This window comes from Trifolium pratense, linkage group LG5 (genome assembly GCF_020283565.1).
Source record: "Trifolium pratense cultivar HEN17-A07 linkage group LG5, ARS_RC_1.1, whole genome shotgun sequence".
Taxonomy (NCBI): Eukaryota; Viridiplantae; Streptophyta; class Magnoliopsida; order Fabales; family Fabaceae; genus Trifolium; species Trifolium pratense.
Genome location: NC_060063.1, coordinates 51,578,985 through 51,601,340, shown reverse-complemented (window position 1 = coordinate 51,601,340; position 22,356 = coordinate 51,578,985). Strand labels below are relative to the sequence as shown.

At 30.2% G+C, this 22,356-nt stretch overlaps 3 protein-coding genes and 1 non-coding gene across 4 annotated transcripts; 1 reads left to right on the top strand and 3 right to left on the bottom strand.

Annotated features, from left to right (window-relative positions):
• Positions 1-81: 81 nt before the first annotated feature.
• LOC123884992 (transcription repressor MYB6-like) lies at positions 82-4,608 on the bottom strand. The gene is made up of 3 exons (XM_045934230.1): positions 4,360-4,608; positions 4,084-4,213; positions 82-991 (listed from the first exon to the last, which is right to left on the bottom strand). The coding sequence occupies exons 1-3, from the start codon at positions 4,538-4,540 to the stop codon at positions 286-288; spliced, it is 1,017 nt and encodes a 338-aa protein (XP_045790186.1). The 5' UTR covers positions 4,541-4,608; the 3' UTR covers positions 82-285.
• Positions 4,609-15,002: 10,394 nt separating this feature from the next.
• Positions 15,003-16,342, bottom strand: LOC123885545. The gene is made up of 2 exons (XM_045934824.1): positions 16,162-16,342; positions 15,003-15,968 (listed from the first exon to the last, which is right to left on the bottom strand). Exons 1-2 carry the CDS (start codon positions 16,189-16,191, stop codon positions 15,240-15,242), a joined length of 759 nt encoding a protein of 252 aa, XP_045790780.1. The 5' UTR covers positions 16,192-16,342; the 3' UTR covers positions 15,003-15,239.
• Positions 16,343-17,749: 1,407 nt separating this feature from the next.
• On the top strand, positions 17,750-17,821 carry TRNAP-UGG. Its single transcript has one exon. It is a non-coding gene; the product is annotated as a tRNA-Pro (tRNA).
• A 1,002-nt stretch (positions 17,822-18,823) lies between these two features.
• LOC123885273 (pupal cuticle protein 36-like) lies at positions 18,824-22,111 on the bottom strand. The gene is made up of 4 exons (XM_045934550.1): positions 21,947-22,111; positions 21,606-21,856; positions 20,796-21,021; positions 18,824-19,090 (listed from the first exon to the last, which is right to left on the bottom strand). The coding sequence occupies exons 1-4, from the start codon at positions 22,023-22,025 to the stop codon at positions 18,981-18,983; spliced, it is 666 nt and encodes a 221-aa protein (XP_045790506.1). The 5' UTR covers positions 22,026-22,111; the 3' UTR covers positions 18,824-18,980.
• Between the last annotated feature and the right edge of the window lie 245 nt (positions 22,112-22,356).

Genomic DNA, 22,356 nt, shown 5'->3' with positions numbered 1-22,356 from the left:
ATAATAACATAATGCTCCAACTTAATTTCATGGTTGGATACATTTAGAAGTAAAACAAATGACGGTCTCTTTGACCTTAACTCACTTAATAATGATATTATATTATATATGCAGGAATCAGAGTTCAAATCTCATACCACTTAAAAAAATAACTGACCTGATGATCTTATTTTATATTATATATACTATATATATACTATACTATATGACATTGATTAAACTTCTACACACAACAAAATCACATAAACAATTACATTTCCAACAATTCAAACAATTTATTAGTTACTAATAAAAACCATTCATGATTTCACCAATACCTGTACCCCACAAGCAACTCTTCATTTTTTCTTCTTCACAAAAATCCCAATCAGACAATTGATCATAATCTGTGGCAGAATTCCCTGATGAACAACAATTGTACAACTCTCCACATTCTCCATTAGATGATTCTCCCCAAATAATGTCACTTTTCATTTCCTTATTTTTTTCCATTATTTCCACATGCATATTCTTATAATCATAATCATTAATACCCTTTTCATTATTCTCATGATGTGTAACATAACTCCTCATCCCATTTTCAAACATGGTACGAAGTTTCATAATTTCATCATCAAGCCATTTATATGGTCCTAAACCTTCATCAATAGCTAATTCATTAATCTTGCTAGGGTATGATAAAATTGAATTATTTATATTATTATTATTACCCTCCATTTCATAAAAAACATTATTCATTGAAATTTCTTCAACTTCTTTAGGCATAATTGGTTCAAGGGACATGTTATTGTTCTCTTCTATTTTTGGATTAATTTTTTTCCCATTAAATAATTTTTTGGATGTAGATGCCATGTCAAGCGGTGGTAGTGGTGGTGGAGACTCATTTATAGATCTCATGAAGCAATAAATTTTTCTTCTTAAATGAGAGTTCCAGTAATTCTTTATCTCATTATCTGTTCGTCCGGGTAAATGTGATGCTATCACAGACCACCTATACATATACAACCAAACAATTTCTCAATTTCTTAGTTAAAAGACATAAAATTGAGTAAAAAGAAGTTAAAAGACATAAAATGATAATTAAAATAAAAAAAATTCATACAAATTATTAATTTCTCAGTATTTAGTGTGTGAATTTTGTCGTTAAATTATTTAAAATAAAAATATATAATTTAAATATTTTTTGGGTCAAGTCTTCCTTTAGTTAATATTTACTATGATAACGATGGCATTTATTTAGACAAATAACTATATACCCCAATTCTTAAAAATTTGGTACAGTGGTTGAACAATAGAAGTACCACATGCTATGAATTGGTCCATCTAGACCTTACATTAGTGTATAATTTATTGTGGTGTGAAACTACATAACGGCTACATCATGTAAAAGTTTTATATTTTGTAGATTTTATATATTAGGTAAACACTCTCATATTTATCCCTACCCTAAGCGTAGTTTATGCAAAAATATTTGTCGGGAAAGATCAATCATTTAGAACAATCTAAATTATTTTTGAGAGATTAATTTCTATAGTTATACATGGAAGATATTTTTTTAAAAAAAAAAAAAAACTTTTTTGACGAAAAAAAAAACTTGTTTTTCTCTATGTTTGGTTAAATATACATCTATCATCTATTTATTCAATTCTATCATACCTTGAGTAAAAAAAATTCTATCATATCTTTACTATGTAGTACAATTATATCTTCTTCTTGTTGGGAAAAAACCGGCATAGAGAAAATAAAAGAACGCAATCAACAACACAAGAATATAACGTGGAAACTCCAAAACCGGAGAAAAAACCACGGCCGATGGAAGAAAAATCTTGGGATGGTTTAGTTCCAAGTGGAGTATACTCTTTATGGTGGAGTATGATAATTTAATTTGTCGGTATAGACAATGAGAATTATGATTGTCGGTGAAGACAATGATTGTCGGTATAGACAATGGAAGCAGAAGATAATGATTGTCGGTGTAGACAATGAAGATTGAAGACCATTACAATCAAGGTGGAGATTGTTGGGGTTGATTGCAATGTAAGTCCCACATTGTTAATGAAGGAAAAAAAAAAGGTCAAAGAAATTATATTGAAGAAGTCCCACATCGCTTAGAATTGTGAAGCAAGGGGGAAATCAAAGCTATATAATGGACCTAAGTTCTTTGTTTGTAATTGCACCAGTCAGTAGCACTTTAAGCTTATATCTGACTTTTTTGTTTTTCTCTTGTACTCTTGTATTAGAGGGTTGAGAGATGTAGTTAGGTATTTGCTTTGGAGAGTGTGGGTGTATTGGGGGCCAAGGGAAGGTTGAGGGTAGTCTATGTGTTGTAGCAATTTTCACATAGTGTTTATTCTCTGGTTGTCGGTTTTGACAACGGCCGTGGTTTTTTCTCCGGTTTTGGAGTTTCCACGTTATATTCTTGTGTTGTTGATTGCGTTCTTTTATTTTCTCTATGCCGGTTTTTCCCCAACACTTCTAATTCAATAAATTTTCTATTTTCCATATGAATAATGAATGATGATTTTGTAAAATAATAAATAATTTTTCTTTTTTATACAATATTAATCGTATTTCTTAGTTTATGTAAATTGTCATAGTAGTCAACAACTTATTATTTGAGATGAAAGTAGTAAAATTTAAATTAAAAAATAACATAAAAAATTAGTCCAAATCTAAAAGAAATAATAAATTAACATAAATATATTTCAGAAATAATATCAATATAATACTAGTTAAAATTTCCTTATCTACTATGCATGTACGTACTATGCATGTACGTACCAACAAAACTTAAATTTTTCCTTTTTATATTCAAGATCTATGGAGTACAAGATAACTAAAAATTTCATTTGTCAAGAAAACAAAGATAGAGAAAATATTTATTTGTATATACCCCATCTTATCTTATAAATATATATAGTTTGTCAATTATGTGACCCTACTCGATTTGAAAATAGTGTCAAGACTCAAGACTAGTACCCAAACCCAAAGGACCATTTACGAGGGAATTCAACTTGCTTTTCATGCACTATTACATTTTTATTGTTTTATTTGTCGTTTTCCAAACAATGAGCAATTACAATGGTTATTTTTGGTTTCCTGACCCTCATGTTACCTCCATGGGAGGTAATGATGTTTGAGCTATTTAGGGACTAAATATGAGCATAATTTTTGGCCAAAATTTTAACTTTGGTTTGTTAGACTATTTTTATTATAAATTGGTAAATGTTTAACTTGTATTATCTTAGTCAAAAACAAAAAAAACTTGTATTATCAAGACGGCCTTTCTTTTATGAATTCTTTAACAAATATCTTTAATACACTCTTTTGCAAAATCCTTTTAATAAAAGTGTTCAAATACTAACGTAACCAATTAATTAATACCACGAAATAGTAGTGTCCCACGAGCTTTGTTTAGTTGATAAGACATTGCATTATATATGCAAGAGGTCGGGGTTCGAACTCTAGTCATCTCACTTATCACCTTAAGAGTGTAATTTTTAGTCATAAGGCTATTTGACAAAAAAAAAAATACGAAATAGTAGTAATTCCAATAAAAAGATTATTGATAATACTCTTTTTTTTTTTTTACTTTCACTACTAGTTTAATCTGGTTCGGATGTCGGTAATGACATCATATAGTATCAGCCCTATTCCGATCGCAGTTACGGGAGATCGAACCATGATTCTCCCTACCAAATTCAGCGCTAATCATGATTGAACCAATTAATATTAGTGATAATACTCCTTTTTGTCCCACAATGACATATACATTTATAAAAAATTGTCCCACAGTGAATGTCACTTTCAATTTATAATGTAATATTAATAATTAGTACTTTTTAAGTTGCACCATTTAATTAATATTATTTGTATAATTTTTTATTCAATATTGCTCACTTCATATTTCTTGTTTTTAATTTATCATGATACAGACAAATACACGTATGCTTTAATTTGTTAATTTTTTTTTTTCATTTATAATATTTCTTTAATATGTGTGAAACGGCCAAATATAACTCATTCATTCATCATATATTGTGAGACAATGGAGTAAAAATTAAGGACAGGACAAAGCAGCACCTATTTCCAAGAACAGCATGTAACTTGACAATGATTTCTTCCTCATGAGGAGCTATGTTGCCTCTCTTCACATCTGCTCTCAAATAATTTATCCATCTCAATCTGCAACTCTTCCCACACCTTAACAAACCTTCATATATCACACATTACAAAATTCAATATTAAATAAACTAAACCAACATCATGAAATCATTAAATAATTCACACACAAAGTAATTCACAGAAAAATCTAAAAAGTAAACGTTTTCTTATGATTAAGACTGGAGTAGTACGTACCTGCTTTCTTAGGCAAAAACCGCCAAGACCCTTCACCATTTTGTTTGATGTAATCGGTCAAGATCTTATCTTCTTCAGCAGTCCATCTTCCTTTCTTCAATCCAATTTTCTCACAACAAGGAGCTCTTCCCATATTGGTTACAGACACTAATATGGCTATGGTAGAGTACTCTTGTTGCATGGAGAAATATGGTTAACACTGTAGCATATATATAGAGAGTGAGTGAGATAGACATGTGAATCTGGTAATTATTTGTCAGTGAAAAACCTGCCTTTGCAGTAGTTAAAGTACACTATTTGGTTACTGCTCTTACTTTAGCTTCATGTACTCTAGGTGGCTTATTGGTGGAGTATTAATTTGAGTTATTATGATTTACCTATAGTTAAAAATTACTCCATGTGCTACCACAATAAATGAGGAACTTATTACCATTTTACATTAGAAAAATATATATTTTGTCTTTATATGCACAAGTAAATAAGTTATGACTATGTATAAATTTGTTAATGGATTAAGTGCATTCATTTTATCTACAAAATAATAAAAAAAAAGTTCATTTTTGATCTCAAAATATTGATTGTTTGATCTTGATCAAACAATCCCGATTTAGCTGACTGTAGTGCACCCAATGGTGTTGACTATCCACCCAATGGATGTCTTTGTTTTTCGCAATTGGATCAATATATGTTATATTACATTTTATTTGATCTGACGGTGAGATTTATTGATTCAATAATGAAAATGAATTTATACATGGTGTAAAACGTGTTTCACTTGTGTACCATAGAGTTGATCACCCATATAAATAAAATAGATATATAATGAGAACATCTCCAATAAGGGTATCTAAAAGAGTTTCATAGACTAATGATATGGTACCTTAACTTTTTTTATCATTGGAGTTCCATGACGTGACACAGAGGGTATCAAAATTGATGATACCGGTACCTTAAATAAGGTACCATATCATCAATTTAATGATATTATTATTTTTATTTTTGGTATATAAATCCAATTTAATAACTTCCATATATGTCAAAATATTGCCGTTTGTCATTAATATATGATACTCAAAAAGTGGTATCATCATTGCAGTAAAATGTGTATGAGTTGCATAAATATTACATGACATTGTAGGAACCACTTGTTAGTAATGTATAATACCCAAAATGATATCACCATTGGAGATGCTATGATACTTTTATTAAATTACATTGATTAACTACACCAAGTAAAAAATAATAACCAAAAAAAAAAAATAGTATTCATTTGACTACACAATTAAAAAAGGAACTTGTATTTGGGGTACGGTATTGAGCGGATTCGGTCGGATTTTGTCGGGTGTCGGTTTATATGGGTTACGGGTTGGTCGTTTGATTTATTCGGGTTAACACATCAATAAAAAATAGTCACACACATATAAAATAATAAAATATTTTCACTTTAAGTTAACTTGTTATTAGTAAACATCGTCGAGAGATTAAACCAATGATATGACAAAAACATATAATTTAACTTTACAATAATATAGACTATCTTGAGTCTTGTGTGTAAATAACTTGTAGTGTTTTTTTTTTAAAGAAACCATGCTTCAATACTTACGATAAGACATAAAAGACTCGTGATTTTACAACTTCGGTCGGCTTTGGTTAAAGATACTCCCTCCGGTCCTTATTATAAGAAACACTTTGACAAAATCACACAGATCAAGGAAGGTAAATTTTCTCATTAATGATTCTATCATTAAAATGTTATATTCCAAAACTAACCTTTGACTAGTATGAGAAATAGACTTCTCTAATTAATGCACTAGCATTATAATGAATTATTTGATTGTATTTAATAAGGGTACAAATGGAATTGTGTCAAAGTGTTTCTTATAAAAAGGACCAAATAAAAATTCCAAAGTGTTTCTTATAAAAAGGACCGGAGGGAGTATATTTAAATTTTCAAAATCGAACCTGACCATATTTAACCGTTTTTACCCGATATTTGTTACTTATAGACCCGATAACCCATATAAACTTGAGGTTCGATTCTCTCTGGCGCCAATTTGGGTGGGCTAATTTAGCTTTTTTTTATAAAAAAAACCCATATAAACCCGTCCGATACACCCAACTTAATCTCCGCTAAAGTGGATTCGTTAGTTACAATATTTTTGCACATCCCTACATATATTGAAAGTTCAAAAAGTAATTTGTAACTTCAAAGTTGTAAAAGTAATTTATTTATTATAGAATGAAGGAAGTATTCAAAATTTTAACTATCACATGTGTTGCTTCTCTTCTCATATGTATATAATGTCTCAAAATTCAACTTTATCTATTTTATGGACAGGAGTTAAAGAATGATATTTCACATTTTCCTTATCTAGATTTCTCTCGCTTATTTAATATTTTTAGGATTGATATATTATAATTTATGTTATTTTTTTTTAAAGAGCCTAGCGCAGATTCACAAACATTATGCAGAGAGAAGTGATAGTTACAAGTTCGAACTTATGCTCCAGCATATCAAATGTCTTTGTATTCTTTTATCACCTAAATTATAATCATATACTCAATTGATTAATAAGTACCACCCAAAAACTGTTAAAAAAAAAGTACCACAAAAAAAAAATCATTGGAAAGAATTTAAATTCAATTTATGAGGATTAACTTAAAATCGGGAATTTGAGAGTCTGTCAGTTCAGGATGAACCAATGCAAGGTCAAGTTGAACCGGTGCAAGCAGCCCGAAATTGTGTGAACCGGTGCATGTCCAAGATGTACCGGTGCATAGCACGTGATGAGATGAAATCCGAGAGATCTTTGAATCGGTGAATGAAAGGTTCGAGCCAGTGCAAAAGTGACGCTGCTAAATCCAGTGGCGGATGCAAGATTTAGGCATTGGGGGCTCAAACCTCCACACCAGAAAATGAAACTTTCTTTTGATAATAGTATTATGTGTTTTTTAAGCCCCCATGAACTTGGTTCACTCATCACAAATTTAATTGTTCAATTTTCAACATTTTACTACCATTAATTTTCTTTCACTCTTCAATTAAATTTTTTATATAGTATCTCTTAAATTTACTCTTCTTCTCTTCTTAGAGGACAATTGTAATTTATTCAAACGTTTATATATTTTTTGTTACTATAATTATATATTTTGTAGAAGTTGGTAAATTTTTCATTAGTCAACAAAATATATACACTACCCTTTTCTATTTTTTTGTTGTCCCTTAGTACGTATAAGATCATTTTCAAAATTCAGCCTACATTAATAATTTCTTTACGAAAATATCTCTGTATTTCAAATATAATTGAAAAAACTTAAATTGTATTTCTCTTTTCAAAATTTAACATATATACATTAATGATTTTCTTACTAAAATACCTCTACGTTTTGACAAATTTATTATTACAATTATTTATCTTGATACCCATAAATTTTTGGAAGGGGTATTTTCTAGCCCCCACCAATGAAAATTTCTGGATCTACCGGTGGCTGAATCCTAGAAGAACTTGAACCGGTGCATGGTCAATGTGCACCGGTGCAAGCGCCCAAATTTACTGAAAATATATTTTGATTTTGTTTCAAAATATATTATATATGTTCCTAGTTTTAAAGGTTATATTTTTCTATAAATAGTTGTTTTATTCATAGAAAAAGAAGAGTGAAAGGTAGAATAAGGATTTGCCACCAACACAAAGGTTAGGATTTTAGAGAGAAACAAGGGGTTCTCTCTTGGTATAATTCTAGGGTTGGACAAAAAGTTATTCAATTCACCTTGGAAACACTATCAAATTGAGTCTCTTGATCACGAAAAATTCAGGATAAGGGTAGAGTTAGGTTTGAAGACTAATTTTGTAACACTCTTTTGAAAATCTTGTGTAAGGTTACTTTATTTGATTAGTGGAACGGAGAACTACTCTCTCCCCCATAATAGATCATCTTTAGACCGAATCAGATAAATAAACTATTGTGTTTTTCTTGTTCTCTTTCTCCTTTGCGTTGGTTATTTTTCGTTTAGATTATTATTATCTCTATTCCTCATTTAATTTTGGTTGCTTGATTTATCAAATTTTCATTAGTATAATTTTAATCGAATTCACAACATAATTATTAGGTAATTTTCAATCAAATTTTATTGAGTTTAATTGTTGTGCACCGTCGGTGTAATTTTGTTTTACACATGTATCTAATGACGTGTTGCCACATCATTCCATGAATGTGACACATCATGTATTTTTAATTACCATACATGATGTGTCGGTATATTATTGAACGCATGTGCAAAATAACTTTAGACTGAGAATGCATATAAATTAAATTCAATTTTTTTTACCTCACCTTTTATCAAAATTTATGAAATGAATCTGTCATTGGGAGGTAATCTGTATTTTTCTTTGGCACATTCAATTTACTGAATTAAGGACCAACTCAATAAAGAAAGATGAAGAATTAAGGACCAGCATATAAAAATCATTTGACTGATGGCTACGAGGTCCAAGGTATTTTGAAAGTCTTTTTCTTTGAGTACAAAATCAATCAATTCCTCTGTCCCAAAATATAAGAAAAAATTGGCCAACCAAAGTTTAATACTTAGTCCAAACTTTTAATCAAGGGTTATGTTAACTTGTGCCCTAAGGGCACATGTTAAGCTACCTAAAAATAGAAATAGAGCATTTAATGATAGAAAATATTTAATGTTTAGAGAATTGAATACACTACAAGTTCATTAAATTTTTTCCACATTTATCTTCTTAACATGTGCCCTTAAGGGCACAAGTTAACATTCTCCTTTAATCAAATACATCAATTTTCTTTAACCAATACTCCCTCCGGTCCTTTTTATAAGGAACACTTTGAAAAAATTACACGGACCAAGAAAACACATATGGTAAATAGTTATTTTCATTTAATACTCTTATAAATATAAACATATTTCATGTATACTCTTATTTAATTACTCTTAATTCACATTAATATACTTATTTTTAATATTCACTCTCATAATAAAAAATGGCATAAGTGAAATCAAACATTTAAAATATTTGAAAATTAGTCAAAGTTTCTTATAAAAAGGACCAATTTTTTTTCTCAAAGTGTTCCTTATAAAAAGAACTTGAGGGAATATTCTTTATATTTTGGGACGGAAGGAGTAATAAATTTAGATGCCCACTCTAGCCGCCTCTCTCATAACTTCTCTCTACTCAGATCTAAACGTGTGAGTTTAGGCATATTATGGAATTCAGAATTACCTATTTGCATGATCTTTTTTAACCTTTTTTCTTTGATCTAAAACTATGCTTACGACGAAATTTTTTTACTTACAAGTTTATTTTATATGAATGAGTTAAATCCAATTCAATTTTTAAAAATGAGTGATTTCAATTTTCAAAATAGATTTTTTTTTTCTTCGATGTTTTTCCATTATTTCGTATGAGTGTGAAATTATTTGGTTGGTCATCTTGATGCGACATTGTTTGGTTTGACATTGTTTGGTTTTACACAGATCAACTTCAATCCTATACTGATTTTTTAATTTGAGTCATATTCAATTTATTTGCAGATTTCCCTCTTTTTAAATTATTTTATCTACTTTATATATTTGAATGAAGAAAAGAAAATAAATGCGGATGTCTCAAGGAAAACTTTAATCATTTTTACATAAGGAAAATGTTACGGCATATGTTATGGAGATAAATATAGAAATATTTTCTTGAAAATTGTATATTAATTCAATCTTCTAAACATTAAATGGTAAATTTGTCAACAAAAAAAAAACACTAAATGGTAAATTTTCATATTTAGGTATCTTATCATGTGTCCTTAGGATACATGTTAGCATGATCCTTTTAATAAATATATTTTTTGAAGCAAGAGTTTTTTTTTTGTTCAAGAAAAGCATGAGTTTTAACTTTTAACTTTTACACTGGATTTTATCCTAATTTTATTTAAATTGTTTATTTATGTCAAGCTAGAAATATCTTTCCATACACAATTTGTTGGAATCCCCACATATATGAGAACAACAATACAAAGATTCAACTGTAATCTTTGTAGAAATAATCTTTTGAAATTTGTGTATTCAACTTTTTTAAAATTAATTTTTTTTTACTATAGTGTTTAATACAAAATTTATATATTTAGATACTTTATCCAGTACCCTTAAAGCACAAGTTAACGTGATTATTTAATAATTTCGTAAAAATTTACATCATACATATGAACTCTATTTTTTATATAAAAAAAATGATAAACTTGCTAATAAAATTGATGATAAACATCATTCATGTGAGAGTTAACACAAAATAAAATCATTCCAACTAAGAAATTGTAGTTAACTCTTCTTATTTCCCCTTTCGCTTCTTAGCAGGTCTGAAAATATATACAAAAGAGATTATTTTTCTTTAGCATTATAAAGAGAACATCCAAATCTATAGTCTCAATCCTCTAGAAATATACTTATATACTTATTCATATCAAATATGATCTCGAGCCTCGCCATGTTGAGATTTGAATTAACAATAATGGTTCTTGAAAACCATGCATAATCTCTACAATTGAGTCATGACGGCGCAGTTTGTAAGCAACTCGACATATCTATTTGAATAAAGAAAAAGAAAATAAATGTGGATGTCTCAAGGAAAACTTTAATCATATTTACATAAGGAAAATGTTAGGGCATATGTTAAGGAGATAAATATAGAAATATTTTCTTGAAAATTGTATATTCAACCTTCTAAACATTAAATGGTAAAATTTGTCAAAAAAGAAACATTAGATGGTAAATTTTTGTATTTAGGTGTGCCCTTAGGATACGTGTTAACATGATCCTTTTAGAGTTAGGATCCTCTCCATTTCCAATTCTTTCCATTTCCTCCATTATTATATAGTTTTGGGAATATAAATGCAAAAATGTGACATCAAGTGGGTCCAAATGTCATTTATACACTCCAAAATATTTAAAAACTTTGGTAATGGAAGAAATGGAAAACATAAGAAATGGAGAGGATCTCAACTCATCCTATAAATATATTTTTTTAAGCAATTTTTTTTTCAAGAAAAGCATGAGTTTTAACTTTTAACTTTTACACTGGATTTTATCCTAATTTTATTTAAATTGTTTATTTATGTCAAGCTAGAAATATCTTTCCATGCACAATTTGTGGGAATCCCCACATATATGAGAACAACAATACAAAGATTCTACTGTAAAAATAAAAAAACAATACAAAGAGTCTAGGTATTTGGATAAAAAAAAGTCTAAATATTTTTGGACAATATGATACTCATAGATAGAATTGTACTCCATGAGTCTAGGATACTAAAAATTACTATTTCCTACCCCATTAGTCAATGGATCGGGTATACGTTACTTTCCTAATTGGGCCATGGCCCATATATATGTCAGAGTAATAAATTGGAATTCATTTTAACGACATAAATTTAACCTACTGGCTACTGTCATTGATTTTTCCTTTTCACTAGTACTATATTTATTTTACCTATTGACATTTCAACGGGTAGAGTCAAGAGTGTTATTACTAGGTTTTTTTTTTTTCTTCTTTGAAAGAGGTTGTGAAGTGAGAAAAAAAAGAGAATAAGAGAATATTAAGGAAAGAAATATGTGTCTCACTGTGTACCACATATCTTTTTGCATTTGATCAAATGAATTACATGGTACCACATATTAAAATATTTTTTAAGCAATGTGATGCCATTGTTACAATAGTTAGTTGATTCAGTGGTGATTAATGTTGGACTTAGTAGCTAGGGAGGATAACAGTTTGATTTCTCGCAACTACGATCGGGAAGAGGTGTAATCACTTAATGCTAAAATTAACTCTGAATCAGATTATACAGTTTAGTGCGTCGGATACTGTGATGAAAAAAATCTATTGTTTAGACTTTATTTTTCCTGACAAAACAATCTGTTTAACTTTATTAAGTGAAGTAATGTTTTAATTAAAAATTAATCTTAACCTTTAAATCCTTCTGAAAGTACAGTACTCTATTCCCATGCCATGAGTAGAAAATATTACATGTGCATGTTGTACCATATACCAACTGCATTCATTGTTTACTATGAGGGAGAAGGATGTTAATGGGTGCCGGCCGACAAAATTTTCATTTATGTTCATTTTGTCAGTTGAAACAATTACTGCCACCAATCTGGCACAGTTATTGCGGCGCCTATGGTTACCTGGCATGTATACCCTAGATCAAGAAAGAAATGCAGATGTACAACGATTGACTTTGTTGGTTCAAGTATAAGGGACTTGGATTGCATGCACTCAACATTCATGATGGTATATGCAGACACCCAGATCCTTACCATTCGATCGAGATAAAACGGTTTATATTTATAGATTAGAATTTTTATATTTTAAAATATTAAAACTGCATTTAAATTTGAATCGTTTGATTTTAGCTAGACGGCTATGATGCACTGACTGCATCATAGCGACTGCAATGAATCCTTTTCCCAAGTATAAGCGATAATTAAGTCTCACATTGCTTAAAAAATATATTTGATACTGGACTATATAAGAAAAATGACTCATATTTTATGTATCAAGATTTTGGATGTAGATCGATATAGTATATTCTCTCTTGTAATTTTGATAGAGGTTAGAACTTGAACCTTGAATCTCTAACTCATTAATTCTTAAATGCTCCTATTTTGGATATGTGTAGAGGTGGAAATTACACTTGAGCTTTGCCAATCTTCCCAACAAGTTTTATTTAGATATGAAAAATAGCATGAAAGGTTAAGTGATGACGAATGCTCGTGTAGTATTATTGTCTAGAATTTAATTGATATGCACCGATGGTGTAAAATAATTTTACACTGTTAACCAATACCAATCATGTTTTCCGCCACATCACCCCACTCCACCCCACTTTCTTGATATGACATGGAAAAATAATGGTTGTTTATTGGATGATTGTGCAAAATTATTTTACACCGTCGATGCATATCAATTAAACTCTATTGTCTATGAAAGATTGTTATGGGATCAAGTTTTTCAGGGCATTAAATGTGCAATCATACAGTCAAGTTTGAGATTGTTATTGATCAAGCTCAGGGACGGATCCAGGAATCTATAAAATGAGGTCGGAATAATTAATAATTATAATAGTATTTGAATATACTCAATAAAAAATAAAAAATACATCACATTGTTTATCTAAATTGTACACGACATTGCACTATATCATAAAATTCATCAACAACTGAATTTGTATTAAATTTTTTAGCAATTCTTCTCTCGGTGTAAGTAATCACATAAGTAGTTTGAAATTCATTTTCTATCTTGTTTCTCAACCTATTTTTCACAATCTTCATAGCAGAAAATAATCTCTCACTTGTAGCAAACAATCAGAACTAATTTAATTGAATTTGGACTTTAGTAGTGTATAATATATATTATCAAAATATTTTAAAGTAAATTGTTACAATTACTATGTTGTGGGTACATGTTTTGCACCAAACGGTAGTTACTAATCGTTAAACACATCTCTCAAATATCAATTTATGTGTACATATATATCAAGAACAAATATATAACAAAAAAAAAAAAACGACAACATATGACCGTCCCCCCTTATGTCCGTCCCTACTTGCCACGCCCCCCCCCCCCCCCCCCCCCCCCCTCCCCCTCCGTCCCTGATCAAGCTCAAACATATGACTGACTTAACAAAAAAAAAAAAACGACAACATATGACCGTTCCCCCTTATGTCCGTCCCTACTTGCCACGCCCCCCATGTCCGTCCCTGATCAAGCTCAAACATATGACTGACTCAAGGGTTAATCAGTTTAAGTTAAGGTTTTAGACCTCATAATTTTTGGCCGAAGAGAGTTTTTGAAAAAGTTTGGGCTAGCAGGGTTGATCCAAGGGCTAAGAGACTCTAGCTAGAGTTTTCCTTCAAAAGTTTGGGCTAAATAAAGGCCTTGAAAAAGTTCAATATGATTATAACGTTAACATGACAATTTTGTTACAATAGTTTCTCTAATTAAGCTTATAAAAGTGAATGAAATCATTGATCGTGGAAATGAAAAATTTCATCGCTTAAGGTTTGAAATTATTGATGCATCGCCTAATAATGAAATAATTACCAAAGGAAATTGCTAGTTATCACAACAGATAACTTTCCGAAAACATCACGAATACATTGCTACTAAATATCTTTCCTAAATAACATCCATGATCTCCTGTGTTTTCTGGCAAAGGAGTAATTTAATTGGCCAAGTATTTTTCGTGATCAATTCGGGATGAATTCTCTCCGGACAAATAGCATTGCTCATTACCAAAAACGTGTTGTTTATACTTAATCTTGGTTGATGACAAGACTAGAAAGAGCCCGCAACTTCTGCCTTATCTCGCCTAGCGACATGATTGAGCGCTTAATGTAAAGATCATGAATGTCTGTTATTTGTGTTGTATTTTTTAAACTAATGACCAATTTTTTTTTTGTTGACTTCCAAGTTCCAACCATGGTGACCATTTTGTGGACAAAAATGACATCTATGTTGAAAATGTTTCAATTTAAAAGTGTGATGTAAATATGTGACTAACTCCGCACTTGCTACATCAAATGTGTGATGCAAATATGCCACTAACCTCGCTCTTGCCACATCAATACCATATAATAGATATTTGCATATTTTTATAATATAATGTTAAAAAGGGTAATTGTGTACACCCAATCTGTCTTATGGGACCTATTTGGGACATCAACAACAAAATTCAAAGGACTAATCTAATACAATCAAATAATTTAAAGTATCTCATATTGTATTTCCCCTTAAAATATATAGTCACATATTTCAAAGAATTCTACATCATAAGCTTGATTTCCCAATAACCTTTCTAATTTCCACCAACTAACCCAATTCCACCCTAAATTTTTCCAAATCATCTTTAGAACTTTCCATCTCTTTCTTTGTCTCAAACAATTCCATGCTTAATTCTTGAATTCTCACCTCTAGCTTCTTTTTTTCCTCCTCAAGCATATTCACTTTGCTTGTTTTCTCCACATACTTCAAAGCAAACTCCACTTGTGGTGCAAGCCATGACAAATCAAATCCAAACACTTGAACTTCATCCCACAATACTTGAAGCCATTCACATGCCTCTTTATTCATTTCTTCCACTTTAGTGATCTCAAGAAAATGTAAAACTCTTCCAAGAGCTGTAAAAGCCCAAGTTGCATAATTTGGAGTTCTTTTCCTTTGACACTCTATTAAACAAGGATGAATATTGCAAACTTTTTCTAGCAAAGGAACATAATCAATGTCAAAGTTAGCTAAAATATTAGCTTTGATTCCAATAAAGGTAGGATTTGGAATTGGTGGAGCTGAGGGTTGAGTAGAATGAAACATAGAATCTTCCAATTGATTAGGAAGCTTCTCATGACTCATATAATCAAAAGGGTCATTGTGATTTTGATGTTTGGGATCAAAATCATTGGAAAAAGATTTCACTTGGTTCTTTGATCTCTTCAACTTCAAAACAGCTAATATATCTTTATAAGCGCTTTTTAAAACAATTCCTCGTCTACATTTTGGTTTAGGTTCTATCGAGAAAAATTCGCTTATTGATATCATCATCTTCTGCAGATCGATAACAAGAAAACAATCGTTATAAACTTATAATCGTAAAAATAAATAAAAAAAACCGTAACATCAAAATTAATATTGTTACATATAACAATTAATATACCAACATTTGCTTATAGTAAAAATAAAAGAGATTAATCTACCCAAAATAAAAAAAAAGAAAAAAAAGATTAGCATATGTTGTTACCTCTAAAATGTCTTGTTCGTTGAAGGACATACTTATGGTCAATAAGTTTATTGGTGTTAGCAGCAAGATAATGAGGAGAATTTAATTTTCTAGCTCTAGAATTTTTAGAGCTCCAATTGATTATATTAATGTGAAGGTTGATTTTATTCTTCTTAGTTGGTGGTGACCAATATTGCAGCTCATGGTACAATGTCTTGAATCTAACAAATTAATAGAGTCTTATACGTGAAAGATTGATCAAAATGTTAGATGTGGATTATAGTGGTTGTGTGTTCAAATGAAAATGCTAACCTTTTAGAATAAATTTTATGGTTGTTCACTTGTTCTGATATAAACTAGAAAAGTTTGACATTATTTAATAAGCTATTTGACACGAAATGAGCTAAATCTCTAAAAAAATATGTGGAATTTGTGTATTGTATATTCAAGATGATTATACATGAATGGATGCAAATAAGCAATAAACTGCGTCGCTAATCTTTTTTAGATAACAAAACTATTCATTTTAAACACTACATCGAGAGATCTAGCTAGGAGATACGTACAATACTGATATTCATGACTTTTTGGACTCTTTTAAAAAGAGTCCAAAAAAAAGTCAAAAAGTGTCAAACACTAATGGTATATAAGCATGTTGATCGGTCAGAACACGTTTTCTCATGTTTGACCATTTTGCTCGAAGTAGTTTTGAAGACCGTCTGTCTCACAGTAAAATCCTCATTCCTTAATCCCACAAGTGGGAAAACATCAGTTAAGTCCATACATGCATGTTTTCCTCCTACCCATCCGTCCACTAGAAAATCAGCTGGCCTCAATGTTGATCTCCCCTCCTGTAGGTCAGTAAAGAAATTTACAACAGTCTATTTTTTCACAAATATTTCTCCGCACCTAAAAACATAAAAAGGACAAAATTTTAAAGATCTACAAAGCTATCTCCACAATTGGAGAATGCATTTTATGCTGCAAGATAAAAGTCTGAAAAACAAAAATGTGTTATAAGATGAAAAATTACCAACTAAATGTTAATTTTTTTTTGTAAGGCAATGTATCTCCAAAGTAACCAATGTGATTCACGTTTTTCAACATACATTTTCCATAGATTTTAGTTTTTGTTAATATACCGTATCAAGTTTAACATGTCTCATTCAAAATAATCGTTTGGATTCATGTTTAAATATCGATAAAATTATGGACACTTCGTTTATTTGTTTTATCTCAGCAAATGAACTTAACATAAAAAAAAATTCGAAACTCATAGAAATGTGATTTGTTTCTATATATTGTCCATCACTTGTTTGTAGTCGAGTTCAAAACATGCACATAATAGTGTTTTGATATTCTTTGTTAAACTGGGTATTAGAGCAAAGTTTGTTTGACTCTAAAAACAAGTGTGACTTAAAATTTGAGTAAAAAAACATGTGAGGTTAAATTCAAAGTAAAATTTTTAATCTAAAAAAGTTATCTATCTAGGCTTCTAGCTGATGGGTCAAAATAGCAGAACTTATGTAACAGAGTGGGTAATAAAAGTTTAACACAATTTAATGTACATACTATATATAATACCCACCACATAGCATATCACACAATTGGGCATTTGGTCTAGTGGTATGATTCTCGCTTTGGGTGCGAGAGGTCCGGAGTTCGATTCTCCGAATGCCCCTTTTTTATTTTTAATCATTTAATTTTTTTTTTTTGACACTTAATTATATGTTTATTAGGCACTTGTTTCTCTTTTCGATCAAGCCCAAGCTCAATACTTCAGTTCATTTACACATATTAATCTCTTTTTGCACCTACCTACATAACAGCTATCTTACATATCTACTTTTTTTTTTTTTTTTTACACAATCCTACTTATCTACCTTACCTTTATATACTAATGAATGTGGAATTGTCAAGTTTAAGAAAAATTGGGGGAAAAAATATATTTAAATGAGGAGAATGTTTTTTTCTTTAAATAAGGAGAATGTTTAAATAAAACTGTCGGAGCTCATCCGTGGACCATCGAAGCTTCATCACAGGTTGATCAGAATCATCATACGCCATCATGAGTTACCGGAGTTTTGTCACGGACCACCTCCGACAGGCGCCATACTCTGATGTTAACTCATTGACTGCTACTATTTCTATAAATTTAGAATTTTTTTATTATTTAATAATGTTTTATTAATATTAAATTATATAATGCTTAAGTATTTTTAAACTGTTCTTTAAATAAAAAAAAGTGTTTTGGAATAGTTAAAAAAAATTATGTGTTCGGCCAATAAAAGGAATGGCTTTGAGCTAAATTCACAAATAGAAAAAAAAAAAAAGTTGTGGTGAAAATATTTTAAACAAATCGCTTTCAAAGCATAAAATATGCAACAACAGAAAGAAAGAAAAAATTATTTAATTTAATAGATGGTTGGATGGATATTCATCCTTTAAAATACAATAATGGTGAATTAGATGGATTTTATATTTAATTAATAGATGAATTTGATTGAATTTTTTTTAAAAAAAAATTAGTGGATTGTTAATGGATTAGTAAATTACTTTGATCAATCCATTATCATTCAAATCTAAATCCATCCATTTTACTAGCTCAATTTGTTTATCATCACATTCCTTTCTCTTCTCTCTTTTTTTTTTTTTTTTGAAATACATCACATAATGACTACAACTACATAACTTGAATTCATTAAAAAAAACACTTAAATTCATTTCATTTGTATAATCCATTAAATAAGTAAATTAGTACACATACAAACACAAATCACTTGTATCACTTTATTAACCTAAATATTAGAGCATTGCTTAAAAAAATAAAAACCTAAATATTAGAGCAATATAGCACGGCCCATTATGATCAAAGCAAGGCCCATTAGAACATGGCTAGTAGCCTTCCCAGCTTTGTTTTCTTGGATGTGCTCAGCCACATTAAAGTTTCCTGCACAAAAGGAATTCACATATGTCAATGTCTATGTTAGTGTTTTATAAAATTTTGGGACGGGCCGCGGCCCTCCCGAGCCCACCAAGAACTCGGCCCTGGTTATGGAATACTATTTTCTCAAATAATTATTAGTTCTGACCTGTTCATATCATTTGTATGTTTAATGTCTGTGTTAGTGCTTTATAGATTTACATATTAGTATTTCACAAAAATCAATAAAACCAAATGTATTGATGTAAAATATCCCATGAAATTTGTAAATATAATATTGTACATTAATCTTTATGGTCTATATAATTATCAAATGGCTTAATTAGTATTTTGGTCCCTTAAAGAAATTTTTTGTTTCATATTGGTCCCTTAAAGAATAAAAGTTCGGCTTTGGTCCCTTAAAGACATCACTGTTTGCTATTGTAGTCCCTTCCGTTACTTTTTGAGAAAAAAACGTTAAATTGTGAATAGGTGGCATGACACTATCTAAAGTGAACCAATATACATAGTGGTCCACCATAGACTTCAATAAAATTTTAAATTTTAACCATTGGATCATTTTATTGAAATCTAAACCCTTGAATCTTGTAAAGTCTATGTAATCTAATAGTAAACCACCAACACCTAACTTTTACCCCTTTTCTTCATCTTCATCCTTATTCATCTTCATCCTTATCCATCTTCATAAAGATAAACCCAAAAAATTTAAAATTAAAACTAAACATTTTTACTAATCATCTCAGAGAGGAAACTAAATCTAAATTTTCAATCTAAGATAAATCAACTGCTTCCTACAGCCGCAAGATTGGTCTGGGAAATAACCAAAACAAAATTAATCAAAAAAATCATGAATTTCTGCATCAAAATAAAGTCGAAAAATTGCATACTTTCCCAAAACATAGAGAAGAAAAAATTAACAACTATAATAAAAATGAATTTTTTTTGGAGAAGTAGAACAAAATGCGATCGAAATCATTTTTGAGTGATGTTTGAAGATCTGGGTGTGTTGGAAGATTTGGGTATGTTTGAAGATATGCAAAATTTTTGGTTTCTTTTTTTAATTTATTTTCTGTGTTGAATGTTTGAAGATTTGGGTGTGAATGTTTGAAGATTTAGGTGTGTTTGATGATTCTGATTTTTTTGTTTTCTATTAAAGATTTGATTTATTTTTTCATTTATGAATTTTTGGGCTTTTTTAATCTCGATATGATATTTTTCTGAATTTTGTAGATGATGATTTTTCTGGATGAAGATGAAGATGGTGAATATCATGAAGATTTTTTGTGTTTGCTGCTTGTTTGTTGTTTATGGGTTAATTCTTAATGTGGTTGCTGCTGCGTGTGTTGTTTCTGGGTGGAAGAAGATGAACAGAAACATTAGTTGGTGATGGTGGTGCACTGTTAGATCCGATGCACTTGCAAAATCTAATGGTTTATTTTTCTTCAAAAAGATCTAATGGTTAAGATTAAAAAATATATTGAGGTATATGGTGAACCACCTATAATATTGGTCCACCTAATACATTTGGGGTTGATAAACTAACGGAAGGGACCAATGTGGCAAACAGTTATATCTTTAAGGGACCAAATCGGACCATTTTTTCTTTAAGGGACCATTTTGAAACCTAAAATGTCTTTAAGGGACTATTTTATTAATTAAGCCTTATCAAATTATAATATGATGATATGCAATTAAAACATGGTAATTATACCTCTTTCAGGACCATAACCACAACCAGCTAGAATTGTTTCTTTAACATCTTCTATGGTTGCTCTGTTGTAGAATATGAAGTTGCTGAAAATGTTGTCAATGCAGCCTAGGACCAAGTTTGTCTCTGACATACACGGTCCTTCACAGAATGCATCAGTTTTCTCTGAGGGCACATCTAAATTCCCATTTTCACTCAATCTGTATGACTCTTCACAGCTTTGATAAATCTGTTAAATTTTAAAATAATACACACAATTAACATTCTCACTTTAACAATCCTTGCTAGATTACACTATCCCTAGCTATTGTTAAGTAGAGTTGTCAAGACGAACCGGCCTAAAAGGACAAAAGAGATGACTGAATTGATGGGATTTCAGAGAATCTACATGATGTAGAATCAACGTGCAATGTGACATGTTCAGTTAACGTGTCACTACAGTATAATCTCAAACCACAAAAAGTTACTAACAACTTAACTATTTTAAATGACATTTTACTATTTTTAGGTACTAATGTATTTGTCGACGGTGAGACATACATTACTCTTTGAAGAAATTGAGAGTATTTATCCAACAATCAATTAAAACAAATCACTTACGTAGATTTACATGTGATACTCACATACTAACTTTTACTTTACTTATAAGTTTTTGGATAAACTACCGACAATTCTTTCGGGATAATTAAAAAAAAATCAACCATCAATTTGAAAAAAATATTTTGATCTATACTTTATATCTTGAGAACCAATTTGAATGTTCACTCTTATTGAAAGAAAAGTAGAAAAATCATTTTAGGATATATTGCTCACATATTTATCATTGAAACATAGCAAGGCTTTAGATATAATTTGAGAAGGATCACCAAATCTGCCGCCGGCGCCGCCGCCACCACCTCCAATCCCGCCTGCACCACCACCACCACCTCCAATCCCTCCGGTACCACCACCGCCACCAACTCCAGAACCACCACCACCAATCCCCGAACCACCGCCTCCATTACCAGCACCACCAAACCCACCACCACCTATTTGGGTATCAGGTTCATCATCATCAGCCTTTCCTACAAAATTAAATTCTAATTTGATCAAAAACAATAATTTTTTACAAAATAAACAATATTAAAACTCTTTTAGTCTAGTTAGATGCATACCAAAGTTACTCGAGAATAAACAAACATAAAGAAGAGCAAAGATTAAAATCAAAAGTTTGACACTCATTCGAAATGCCATTATAGAAGCTTATCTATGGTATCAATTCATGCAAATAATGAAGTTTAATTTGAGAATATTATATAGCAATGTAATGTAACGTTACACACTTTTGTACCATGATATATCATATATGCTAAATAGTACCATGCTGAATAAATTAAATTCCTAGCTACCAACATTACTATGCGTGTGAAAATTCTAGTAATTACTTACTCATGTTTTTTTCTCAACAAGATTAAACTGCCACAATTAAATAAATTAATGCATTTTCAAATATTTAATTAGAATGAATGAGTTTTGAAAGTTGCAATGTTGGGTGAATTTCATTAGAAAAAAGGGAAACTAGTCA

Bases quoted from the DNA above. Each gene is read 5' to 3' on its own strand.
- LOC123884992 (XM_045934230.1), bottom strand. From the start codon at position 4,540: ATGCAACAAGAGTACTCTACCATAGCCATATTAGTGTCTGTAACCAAT. The intron at 4,214-4,359 runs GTACGTACTACT...TGATATATGAAG, and splicing joins GTTTTTGCCTAAGAAAGCAG to GTTTGTTAAGGTGTGGGAAG. The intron at 992-4,083 runs GTGCTGCTTTGT...GTATATGTATAG, and splicing joins CATGCTGTTCTTGGAAATAG to GTGGTCTGTGATAGCATCAC.
- LOC123885545 (XM_045934824.1), bottom strand. From the start codon at position 16,191: ATGTCCTTCAACGAACAAGACATTTTAGAG. The intron at 15,969-16,161 runs GTAACAACATAT...ATCGATCTGCAG, and splicing joins ACGAACAAGACATTTTAGAG to AAGATGATGATATCAATAAG.
- LOC123885273 (XM_045934550.1), bottom strand. From the start codon at position 22,025: ATGGCATTTCGAATGAGTGTCAAACTTTTGATTTTAATCTTTGCTCTT. The intron at 21,857-21,946 runs GTATGCATCTAA...TTAATTTTGTAG, and splicing joins TTTATTCTCGAGTAACTTTG to GAAAGGCTGATGATGATGAA. The intron at 21,022-21,605 runs GTGAGCAATATA...AAAATTTAACAG, and splicing joins TATGTTTCAATGATAAATAT to ATTTATCAAAGCTGTGAAGA.